The 12,937-nt window shown below is 41.1% G+C and overlaps 1 protein-coding gene across 1 annotated transcript in view; it reads right to left on the bottom strand.

Annotated features, from left to right (window-relative positions):
* LOC137533443 (protein SSUH2 homolog) overlaps positions 1-12,937 on the bottom strand; it is a 48,034-nt gene that overhangs the window by 16,927 nt on the left and 18,170 nt on the right. Inside the window, exons 3-7 of the mRNA XM_068254832.1 lie at positions 12,352-12,430; positions 11,554-11,683; positions 8,240-8,300; positions 8,012-8,139; positions 5,276-5,338 (exon numbers count right to left, since the gene is read on the bottom strand). Coding sequence (XP_068110933.1) covers positions 5,276-5,338; positions 8,012-8,139; positions 8,240-8,300; positions 11,554-11,683; positions 12,352-12,430 — 461 coding nt within the window. The remainder of the gene's footprint in view (positions 1-5,275; positions 5,339-8,011; positions 8,140-8,239; positions 8,301-11,553; positions 11,684-12,351; positions 12,431-12,937) is intronic.

The raw sequence follows: 12,937 nt of genomic DNA, 5'->3' as shown, positions 1-12,937 counted from the left end.
TAGGGTATATGACACCATTACCAATGCAGAATACAGGGAGTGCAGAATTATTAGGCAAGTTTTATTTTTGAGGAATAATTTTATTATTGAACAACCATGTTCTCAATGAACCCAAAACACTAATTAATATCAAAGCTGAATATTTTTGAAAGTAGTTTTTAGTTTTAGCTATTTTAGGGGGATATCTGTGTGTGCAGGTGACTATTACTGTGCATAATTATAAGGCAACTTAACAAAAAACAAATATATACCCATTTCATTTATTTATTTTTACCAGTGAAACCAATATAACATCTCAACATTCACAAATATACATTTCTGACATTCAAAAACAAAACAAAAACAAATCAGTGACCAATATAGCCACCTTCCTTTGCAAAGACACTCAAAAGCCTGCCATCCATGGATTCTGTCAGTGTTTTGATCTGTTCACCACATTGCGTGCAGCAGCAACCACAGCCTCCCAGACACTGTTCAGAGAGGTGTACTGTTTTCCCTCCTTGTAAATCTCACATTTTATGATGGACCACAGGTTCTCAATGGGGTTCAGATCTGGTGAACAAGGAGGCCATGTCATTAGTTTTTCTTCAATCATACCCTTTCTTGCCAGCCACGCTGTGGAGTACTTGGAGGAGTGTGATGGAGCATTGTCCTGCATGAAAATCATGTTTTTCTTGAAGGATGCAGACTTCTTCCTGTACCACTGCTTGAAGAAGGTGTCTTCCATAAACTGGCAGTAGGACTGGGAGTTGAGCTCGACTCCATCCTCAACCCGAAAAGGCCTTACAAGCTCATCTTTGATGATACCAGCGCAAACCAGTACTCCACCTCCACCTTGCTGGCATCTGAGTCGGACTGGAGCTCTCTGCCCTTTACCAATCCAGCCACGGGCCCATCCATCTGGCCCATCAAGACTCGCTCTCATTTCATCAGTCCATAAAACCTTAGAAAAATCAGTCTTGCGATATTTCTTGGCCCAGTCTTGACGTTTCAGCTTGTGTGTCTTGTTCAGTGGTGGTCGTCTTTCAACCTTTCTTACCTTGGCCATGTCTCTGAGTATTGCACACCTTGTGCTTTTGGGCACTCCAGTGATGTTGCAGCTCTGAAATATGGCCAAAATGGTGGCAAGTGGCATCTTGGCAGCTGCACGCTTGACTTTTCTCAGTTCATGGGCAGTTATTTTGCGCCTTGGTTTTTCCACACGCTTCTTGCGACCCTGTTGACTATTTTGAATGAAACGCTTGATTGTTCGATGATCACGCTTCAGAAGCTTTGCAATTTTAAGGAGTGCTGCATCCCTCTGCAAGATATCTCACTATTTTTGACTTTTCTGAGCCTGTCAAGTCCTTCTTTTGACCCATTTTGCCAAAGGAAAGGAAGTTGCCTAATAATTATGCACACCTGATATAGGGTGTTGATGTCATTAGACCACACCCCTTCTCATTACAGAGATGCACATCACCTAATATGCTTAATTGGTAGTAGGCTTTCGAGCCTATACAGCTTGGAGTAAGACAACATGCATAAAGAGGATGATGTGGTCAAAATACTCATTTGCCTAATAATTCTGCACTCCCTGTATTTACAGATACACCCCTCCTCCCTCCTTTTAAAACACCAAGTGTGTTGTGGCAAAATGTTTGGGAAAAGGAAGGAGTTCAGTGCATAAAGTGTGCCGCTGCAAAAAAAATGGCCATGACAGGATGTGGGTGGAACAAGCAGTAATCTAACAGTTTAACTCAAAGGCAGTGGGCAGAGTTTCTTCCCAAAACACACAGTTGGGCAGAGTGACCTTACAGGTAATTAGACAACATTCCTCATACACAAAAATATACATTTTCCTGTCATTGCATTGTTTTGTTTTTTGTTCATGAATAGCATTTAATAATTATGAGCCCCCAAAATGCCAAATGCAACAATGTTAAATGATGCCGCCCCCCTGTATTAGGCAGCCCCCTAGTGTAGTCAGATGTTCTCCCTTGTATTAGGCAACCCCCTAGTGTAGAGGCAGGACATTGCTCTAGCTGGAAGTTAGCAATTGTGTTTGTTGCAGTTGGCATTCAATTTATAGGTGGTGGGGGTGAGTTCCCTGGAGGTGAGAGGTCCAGGGCTTGCCCACACTTCCCTCTGGGTATCGCATGGTGGTTTGGGGGCCCCAGCTAGTGAGAGACACCTGGGGCCCGCGGCTGTCGTGCGGACCAGTGTTTGTAAATTTTAAATTTCTTTTTTGCAGCTTCCAGGAGGTGGTTGACAGGTGAGTGGTTAGGGAGGGGGCCGTGTGGGAGATGTGCCTACACAGGGCGTCCCTGTAAACGATGCAATTCACGATTGCATCCAAACGAAGCCTCGCACCTGAATGCTAATTTATGTAATTCCTGCTAGATTTGGTACAGCAGGCAAAGGGTGTATGACAGTACACCTGATTGGCTGACTGGCGTCTGCTGGCCACATAGAGGCAGGACATAGCTATAGCTGGAAGTTAGCAATTGTGTTTGTTGCAACCCCCTAGTGTAGTCAGATGTCCCCCCTTGTATTAGGCAGTCCCCCATGTAGTCAGATGTTCTCCCTTGTATTAGGCAGTCCCCGAGTATAGCCAGATGCCCCCCCCCCCTTGTATAAGGCAGCCTCCCCCCTCCTGTATGCAAAGCGGTGTGATAGTATTGGGTTACCTGTCTTGGCACCGCTGGGATCAGTCTTCTTCACCGTTGACTCCTCCGGCATCGCAATAATGAGAGGCGCCACTAGAGGGTGCAATAGAGATGAAAAGAAGGGACCGTGCAACAGATTGATGATGACAGATCCCAGAGGCCCCCGAGACAGGTAACTATGCTAGATCACTGCGGTCTGCGCTCTGCATTTCACCGGACAAGGTGTCTGAATTCTTGTAGTTTGTTTATGCAGGAAAAGCTGTCATATGTATATGTTTTAAGTTTGAATGTGCTATGCAAAATTTTAGCGTACAACTGTGAAGTTAGAATACTTCTTTAAATATTCACAGCGAATCTCATAAAATTGTTTTAATAACACAAGCTAGAACATTTTGTTTATGTTAAAAGTGTTGCTGAAATGCCAAGGTTATAGACACGCATATTGTGTGAAGACTGAAAAGAAGTTTAAAAGTCTTGTTACTGCAGCAAGCATATATGCTTTGTTATATTTACGTATAAATATTATTAATAATCAATACATTCCTTCTAAAGAAAGAAATAATTATTGTTAAACACTATAATTGCATATAAGAATGTATAACTTTTAAATATATTTAAATGCTGGATTCTGGAGGCAAAGTTTGAAACATTTTGAATATTTTGGTTATGAATATCCTATCAAAGATTCTGGAATGTCAAACTTTTTAAGCTTTTTTTCTATTGTTTTATATTTAGGACAATGATGCCACCTGGCGGTTTTTATAAGCTTTATTAAATCTATCTGGAAAATGGTTTTAAATGATTAAGTTATACTATGCTATTATATCTTATATGATTGTTTTAAAAAGAATTATATAATAAGCTTTATATTTAAATGAGTATATTGGTTGAAGCCCTGTATACTTCAATAAGCATTACATTGCTGTAAACTTTCAGTTACAGATCCACCTGATTTACTGGGTCAAAATGACCGACTACATTTCAGGAAAAGATCAGACACATTACAAACGAATTAGCAGAAAGACATATCAGAAGTGCGTCATAAAAAGATAGATAGAATTACATTGTTTAATATTTAAAAGTCCTAATGTCTGGGGCAATTAAGTCAATCAGCAGGTCAAGATGGCTGGTGATGCCCATTTTTAATTAACTGCAAATGTCAATTCCCACAAATAAGTTTAATAAATATTTTGTAAAAAAAAATAAAATAAATTAAAAAAAAAAAAAAAAAGAATTATGGCTTAGATATTCAAAACATGATAAAGACTGACACATGGAACTTTCAGCTAATTAGAACCAGAGCTTTAGAAATATTCCAAATTAGGCGAACAGTGAATTCACTATGTATAACAATAGGTGGTTTCAGAGCTGTTCAGAAACATCCAAACAGGGTCTCTCCTGAAAGACACCTACTCAGCTACAAGCTACAGTCCCACACGAGGCTCTAGATGCTGAAGAGATAACAGAGAAGGGGTAATGTGTTTAATATTCTGTTGATTTACTTTATTAATTTTTCAGCATTATGCTCTGTTAAAGTGACTCTGTAACATCAAAAACATCCCCTGGGGGGTACTCACCTCGGGTGGGGGAAGCCTCGGGATCCTAATTAGGCTTCCCACGCCGTCCTCTGTCCCACGGGGGTCTCGCTGCAGCCCTCCGAACAGCCGGCGACAGACCCGACTGTCAATTCAATATTTACCTTTGCTTGCTCCAGCGGGGGCGCTGTGGCTGCTTTCGGCTCCGAAGTAGACCTAAATACCCGATCTCAGTCGGGTCCGCTCTGCTGCGCAGGCGCCGGAAACTGGACCCGACAGCGATCGGGTATTTCCGCCTACTTAGGAGCCGACAGAGCGCCTGCGCAGGAGCCGGGAAGGTAAATATTGATGTCATCTTGTACGGAGGGCTGCAGCGAGACCCCTGAGGGACAGAGGACGGCGTGGGAAGCCTCATTAGAATCCTGAGGCTTCCCCCACCCGAGCTGAGTACCCCCCAGAGGACGTTTTGACGTTACAGATTGTCTTTAAGATGCTAGCAAGACATTTTTAGAAGCTGTTTTTATGCTATTTTTTCAAGAAGTTTCACAGCTACCAATGCAGAAGAGACCATTTTTGATCCTATTCTACATTACCCAACTGTTATAATTCTTTTTTAAATGTACTTAGACGATTCAGGATTGCTCGGCTATAAAGGCCTGATCGGATAGAATACTATTAGAAGTAAACAGTACTTGGCACTGTTCATACTTTTTATATAAGCAAATACAATTTTTTATATAAAATCAAATACTGAGTACTCTGAGTTCTACTCATTTCAAGGCGTACCGTTAATTTATAACTATGGTTATAGAGGGTTCAGACCCCACTGCGCCGGATTTATATGATAGCTTTATATAATAGCAATGCTTTAAAGGCTTGATCTTTTACTGAGTTAGCGATGATGCAAAAGGCAAGAACCACTCAGGTTTTTGACAAAAAGGAGGCACTCAGGGAGCACAGGCAAGCCTCTGCCTAAGCCTTACCTTGGTGGCTCCCCTCTCTCCCTGTCACCCGGGCGGCCTGCACTGTATTAGCATGCCACTGACTACATGTTCCTTTAAATAAAAAGACCAGTAATAAAGAAAGACTTACTCTTCCTGTGCCGTGACACTTTAGACACATGTTCCTTCCCAAGCCATTGCACTTTGCACATGCCTGAAAAAAAAAAATTAAAAAAAATAAGCAAATATAAACAGTGTGTTACAAAGTACAATCAAGTAGCTCCTAGTTTAACTTTTCACGCTGCCTCTTGAGGAACTGCACTCTTCAAACCACCCTTCTCTCCATGAGCGGGCACAGAAGCATATAGTCACAACATATGATGCAAACAGCTCATGGACAGTTTGAACTAAACAGGCTGCCATCTAAGTAAACTTCCTAATGTTGTAATATACATATGCAACATCGGTCATGCTTAACCTTGTAAGGCCAGTCGGTAGGGATGCTTGCTGAATTCTGCGGAATTCTTAATTCCGCGATTCCGGCCGGAATTAGGTCAATTACTAAACCCCTAAAACAGAATTCCGCGGACATTTTTTTTATTTCCGCGGAATTTTCCGTAAAATCTCTCTCTCTCTCTCTCTCTCTCTCATCTTCTTCCAAGGGTCTCATCTTCCAGGGAATTGTAGTTGTTCAAAAGCCAGCTTACATACCATGGCTGGGAATTGAACCCAGGTATCAGTGTGTGTTGTTAGGTAACTGACTTACCGTTATACCACCAACAACACTACATACTGAAGCCAGCCTAGCATGTATGTACCATTATGATCAATCTACGAGAAAAAGTAGCATGCTTAAGGATTTGTAGCATGTCGAAAACCAACTCACTATCACTGGGAATTGAACCCAGGTATCAGTGTGTGTTAGGTAACTGACTTACCGTTATACCACCAACAACACTACATACTGAAGCCAGCCTAGCATGTACCATTATGATCAATCCAAGAGAAAAAGTAGCATGCTTAAGTATTTGTAGCCAGGCATGGCCTGGCCTTTTGTGTTCAACAGTTGTCTGAAGAGGTAGATTCATCTCTCTCTCTCTCTCTCTCTAGTAGGGATAGTCACCGCTTTCCGCGGAATTGTATTTTACGAAATTTTTAAGCGGAAATTGCTCATTCCGTTCGGTCGGAACGGAATTGCTTTATCAATCTGGCGGAATTCCGAAAATGCCTGTGAAATTCTGCCGGTATCCGTTGATGGTTTCAAGCTGAAAATTCTGTTCAATGGCATCAAGTGAGAGTGAGTGAGAGTGAGAACATTTTTCTCTTGGGTATACCACAATGGTACATGCTAGGCTGGCTTCAGCATGTAGTGTTGTTGGTGGTATAGCGGTAAGTCAGTTACCTAACACACACTGAGAGGATTCCAGGTAGCAACTATGGGGTTGAGGAGGACATGGTACGCCTATGAATGTTTCAGTATCCAAGTTTTTTCTCCTCACAGGTTTAATTTAAAGGACAGTTGAAGTGAGAAGACTATGGAGGATGCCATGTTTATTTCCTTTTAAACAATACCACTTGGCTGGCAGCCCGGCTTATCTATTTGGCTGCAATAATGTCTGCATAACACCAGAAACAAAGCATGCAGCTAATCTTGTATCAGATCTGACAACAGGAAGATCTGATCTACTGCATGCTTATTCAAGGTCTATGGCTAAAGCCTCGTACACACGGCATACCAGATGCAACGGCTTCCCGCTGTGCGGTCTTTAGCCGACAGTATGCGCGTGTGTACGCGCTATCGGCGGACTGATAAGGCTGTTTCTGAACGATCCGCTGAGCAGATCATTCAGAAACAGCCTTATCAGTCTGCCAACAGCACATACACATGTTGCACCTGGTATGGCGTGTGTACGCAGCTTAAAAGTATTAGAGACAGAGGATCAGCAGGATAACAAAGTAACTGGTATTGTTTAAAAGGAAATAAATATGGCTGCCTCCATATCCCTCTTGCTTCAGTTGTCGTTTAAGTAGTTCTCTGTAAAAACACTTATCGGAGACATTGAGCTCTATTCACAAAACTTCTCAAATGACTTATTTATCACTTAATTAATAAAAATACCCTTTCAGCACATTTAGAAGCAAAACAATTATGCAAAGTTAAGGCTTGTTCACACTAAGAGCGTTTTTTTTAAGCGATTGTGCTATGTTGCTCTGTGTGAATGTTCTCACATGAGCAATGAGCTTTCTTTCCAAGCGCAAATGCTGGTCCTACACCATTTCCTGAGCATTAGCGCTTCAATGCAAGGTATAGGAAAATCGCTACGCGCTTGGAAAATCGATTTTGGGAGAGCTTTTGTAAAAAAGAACATTTGATAGAATCATTTCCAGGTCAAAGCATTCACTTCCTGATTGCGTAAAACAAAGTGCTAATCGCCAAACGAAAGCGCTCACAAAAGCGCTTGGATAAATCGCTTTGAAAAGAGTTCACAAATGCGTTTAGCTTTTGCGATTTATAATGTGAACTAGGCCCAAGTTGTTCCTGATAAACTTCATTTCATTATTACTTTTCTTGTCTTAATTATATTATATTTTTGCTCTTTTGGAACTTGAAAATGTAACATAAATAAGGTGAAAACAGGTGAAAACAGGTGAAAACGTTTTGTGAATCATGCCCATTAGCTCATAACAGGCATGCAGCCAGTGAAGTCTGAATTTCCTGCCATGCAGGTTTATTTCAGATTAGCTATATATCCGGTTGAGCATGACCACCAGGAAACATCTGATAAGTCATCTTTTTTGGCTCTTTTATTCCCGTCATCCCTCATTCCCTTTCATATTGCTCTTTCAGGTCTCATCAGTATTTTGCCTTCTTCCAGTGGTACCGCACCTGCACAGCAGAGGTCTGAGGCATCACCATCTTCTGCACAGCATCTTTGAACATGATGGGTACCGCCACTGGGATATCCCATGGCCGTGGGATGGTGGCTCTAGTGGCTGAAGTATCTGCTGCCTGGCCTGCAGAGAGTAAAAAAAGATTGAATACCTTAGATCCTTTTTGGAAATGTCGATTTGTAAAATATTCATGTAACCTAAAAGGTATTTTCCCTCTTCTTACCCATATAAGGCTCCGTCACCCATTCACAGGAGCGATGTTCTGTGAAGGTCTCCAGGATAAACTGGAAATAGAATATGCAGATATAAAAATAGGATACTGCTAATTAAATAAAAGTTCTTAACTGCTGTGTGCATCTAAGAATTATCATAGGTTTAGATAGCACTGACACTTTTTCTGCAGCATGTTGTAGAAACCATTGTACATAAACAATGGTGGAAGAAACTGCAACAGTTATGGAATGGTTTTGTCCCTTAGCTCCCTCTCTGCTGAGGGACACACTGCAGCTTTCAGTAACAAAATGAGATGAGCCTCTTATTGGGCATTTTATCTACACTGTGTATTTATATAGTGCTGAATATACATATAAGTTTTACTTTTAGAAACCTGAGCTGTATTTACCTTTATGTGATTACTAAGGGCCTGTTTACACTAGGGCCGAACATGACCCTACAGCGCTTCCCCACAGGCAAGTTGGGCATGGAAACGTCATCTATCCCTCCTACGACTTGCTTAACTAATCGCACTACGATATGATTCAAGATGGCTTGCTGCAGTATTCTGCTGCACTGCTATGCGATTTGGATGTATACACTCATCGATGCAAGTGCGGGCGTGCGTTGAGCAGGATGCTAGATGGTCCAGTGGAACCTAGGCCTCACTCAGAGGATCCAGCCTCTGAGTGTTAAAATTAAGATATAGGGCATAGTGGAGTGCATTCCCTCTAGAACAGTAAAATGACAGAAAAATAGTGTTTACCAATACCAAAACCCTAAAAATGCAGAAAATTATTATAAAATCACCAGAGATATAAATGCATGTTACCCTTTCTCTCTTTGCTTCAGTAGGACCACATGTGGGAGTAAACTCTAAAGGTGACCATATGTGGTGCAATTTTTCATTTTTTTTTTATTAGATCATTTAGTTTGATTATGGAAAAAAAACAAAACAAAGTAATCGTTCATTTTTCTTTATCGAAAGAAAAGATTATTTTCAACTTTCATTCGATGGTTTTGGTTGAAAAGACAAAAACTAAAAACAAAACAAAAAAAGAAAAATCTAACATTTTTATTGACATTTCAATATTGTACGATTTCCTGGAATTTCCTTTACGCACATTTACCCCATTTTTTTACAATTTCGGTGGTAAATAACGTCTCATGACATGGACGCCAGACATATTGTTTATGATTAAAGATGTAAACAATGTTTTCTTGACTTACTTAGAATAAAATGTTTGCAGACATTTTGACTTCTGATTATTAAACCAATCCCCAATATCTATGTCCATAAAATAAGTAAATGATAATTTAAAAATGGTAGGTTTCTAAAGTTTAGCTTTTACAGTATTATACTGTAGTACTCTACCAAATGCAAAAAAAGTTATTATTATAAACTGTCCTTATTTAAAAATAAACTATTCAGATGAGAAATGCACTTAAAAAAAAAATTCTATACTTTGTTTAAAAAAAAAAAAAAAATAGCTAAGTGTATTTATTTATGTACTCATTTGTTCAGTTACATTATGATTATATTGATTTCTCTCCAGGTGTTGCTGTTCCCAGAAGAAAAATAGGGATTTTTTTATTATTAATTCCCAGAAAGTATGTTGACATTCCATAACGTCTATCATTTGACCTTAAAGAGAACCCGAGGTGTGTTTAAAGAATGTTATCTGCATACAGAGGCTGGATCTGCCTATACAGCCCAGCCTCTGTTGCTATCCCAAACCCCACTAAGGTCCCCCTGCACTCTGCAATCCCTCATAAATCACAGCCGTGCTGTGAGGCTGTGTTTACATCTGTAGTGTCAGTCTCAGCTGCTCCCCCGCCTCCTGCATAGCTCCGGTCCCTGCCCCCGTCCCTTCCCTCCAATCAGCAGGGAGAGAAGGGATGCAGGCGGGGACTGGAGTTCTGCAGGAGGCGGGGAGAGCAGCAGACTGACACTATAGAGATAAACACAGCCAGCTCTGACAAGCTGTTTGTCAGCAGCGTGGCTGTGATTTATGGAGGGATTGCAGAGTGCAGGGGGAGCTTAGGGGGGTTTGGGATAGCAACAGAGGCTGGGCTGTATGGGCAGATCCAGCCTCTGTATGCAGATAATATTCTTCAAACCCACCTCGGGTTCTCTTTAAGAAGGGAACACATTTCAAATCAATAAAACATGAAATTCTTCATTACTGCAGTAATGAAATGCATTTTAAAAGTATGCAAACTGAAATAATCTCTACTGTAAAATATTAAACGCACCAGAAAACTAGCACAACCCCAAGAAACACTGGTATAGAGTCACTGGAAGGCAAGGTTCCATTTCACAGAAGCCAATGGATAACATTGCAGGTTGCTGGACAAATTAGACTAAGGGTTCGTATACACGTCCGATAAAGATCGTTCGTTACGAACGATTCGTGACGTTTACACGATATTCAAATTAGACGGAAAAGATCGTTCGTAATGAACGATTGTGTACACACGTGAACGATATAAGTATAAAGTACTGAACGACGAACGATTAAAAAATGCGTGCGCAAACGGAAGTGACGTTATGACAGGCAATAAGAACATGCGTTATCGGACGATCTTTGTACACACTGCAACGATTGAACGATTATCTTTCGAAAAAATCCGCCGGGTTGGATCGGTCGGATTGAACGATAACGGTCGTTATCGTCCCAAAAAACGATCGTTGGAAAATTTGGAGCGCACGATTATCGGTCCAATTGTCGTTATCGTTCGTTTTTGAACGATCGTTATCGTACGTGTGTACTCAGCTTTAGGCCTAGTGCACATCAAAATCGCTACTGCAATCGCTAGCGCTAAGCAAATTCAGATTTTGTAAAGCAATTTTTAATTAGCATTTTTGCACATTCATTCAAGCTAAATTGCTCCAAAAAATCCTACTTAAGATTTAAAAAAAAAAAACAAAAAAAAACCAACACGCTGCTGTGAGAATACTCTCGTAGGGTTACAGTAGCCAATCGCTTTTCAACGCGCTTAGAAGCGCTCTTTGTTTGCACCAGACCCGACTTGTAATTTGGCAATGAGCAAACAAAGCAGAGAACGTTATCAGCTTTATTCTTTCAGATACAGATCAATTCAATCTGATAATTTTGTCCATGGCAAATGCAATCTGCTCATTTAGTTTCTGAGTAATGTGCAAGTTTAAAGTTGCAGGTTTCAGCACGCTGCTCTGGTTGCTCATAATAGCCATTCCAAATTGCAGGGAAATGTTTGAGGGGGATCTCCATGAACCTACCAGTAGGATTTTGAGATTCATTCAGCACACATTCTACCTGTCCACATACTATAAACTCTCACCCTGTAAATTTTGAAATGTTGCAGCTCCTGGACGTTCATCTCCCTGGCTGGCGCTGTGCTGTAGCGCCACTTGCTTCTGCTAAAGTCCAGGAAGGCTTGTTTTGCTACAGCTTCTGTGATGCCAGTAAACCTGCACACAAGTATAAAATATATAAAATTAAAAACAAAAACCCACAGTACTAAAAGGCGTGGCCAGTTATAGACAAAATGGGGTCCTGAGCCACCAATATAGCATTATTATCATAGGTATCCCCTCACCCACAAGAATTGCAGCATTAGGCAATCTTTGCTCCCTCCCCCTAGATAGCTGCATTAGATGGCCTTTGCCCCCCCTCCTCCCAACATAGCAGCATTAGGCAGTCACGTGCCCAGGTAGCAGGCGTTAGGTGGCATTAGTTACCCCCACCCCTACCTCGCAGGGACAAATTCCCTGCAGAGTGCTTACAGCGGAGCATTCTCACCTGACTGGCAGGCATATTCAATGTGCCATCTCCATCCCCATTGGAGCCTCTTCTCCATTTACCACAGGTATACATGTATTTTTGTAACATGCTGGTGGATCACGAGGACAGAGATGCCAGTGGAGATGGAGAGACATCTGAATGAAGAACAGGGGGAAACCACAATTAAGAGGAATGACCTGGGGGAAGGGGGGGGGGATGGGTATACAGCCAGCTCTGGCACCTTAGGCAGTTACCCAGTTTGCCCTATGGAAGCTCTGGTCCGGCTACCAGGAGTGGATAGGCAGTATCAGTATGCAAGACAGAGACTTAACACACACCCACAGAATGTACGTACCTGCTGTCTAAATCTTCAAAACAATGCTCGCCAGTTGTTGTGGGAACTGGTTCAAGTGGAGCAGATGAATATTTAACACCTATAAAAATGAATGTGGAATTCAGAGTCAAATGATTAGTAAACACAAAACAAATGGATTAGTGAGATGTTCCAAAAGTTATAGTGACATCTTCATTTCCTTGGAAGTGTTACTTCAATAATCGAATCTATTCATTTTATTTGAGTATTTATATAGCGCTGAGACACTGCGCAGTGCTGTACAGAGTACCGTATATTGTCTTGTAACTAACTGTCCCTCAGAGGGGCTCGCAAACTAGTCCCTACCATAGTCATATGTCTATGTATGTATTATGTAGTGTATGTGTTGAAGTCTAGGGCCAATTTAGAGGAAAGCCAATTAACTTATCTGTGTGTTTTTGGGATGTGGCAGGAAACCTATCTATCCATCCATCCATGGATAGATAAAACTTTTTTTTTTTTTTTATAATGATAGGATATACATTTTTTGTTTTTATCTTTAATTCAATAGCGACCTTAGAATGACATGAACATTCTAAATGTAATACAAAGGTCACTACCCTAGAGA

This window comes from Hyperolius riggenbachi, chromosome 9, assembly GCF_040937935.1.
Source record: "Hyperolius riggenbachi isolate aHypRig1 chromosome 9, aHypRig1.pri, whole genome shotgun sequence".
Lineage (NCBI taxonomy): Eukaryota > Metazoa > Chordata > Amphibia > Anura > Hyperoliidae > Hyperolius > Hyperolius riggenbachi.
This window is presented reverse-complemented; position numbering and strand designations above follow the sequence as displayed.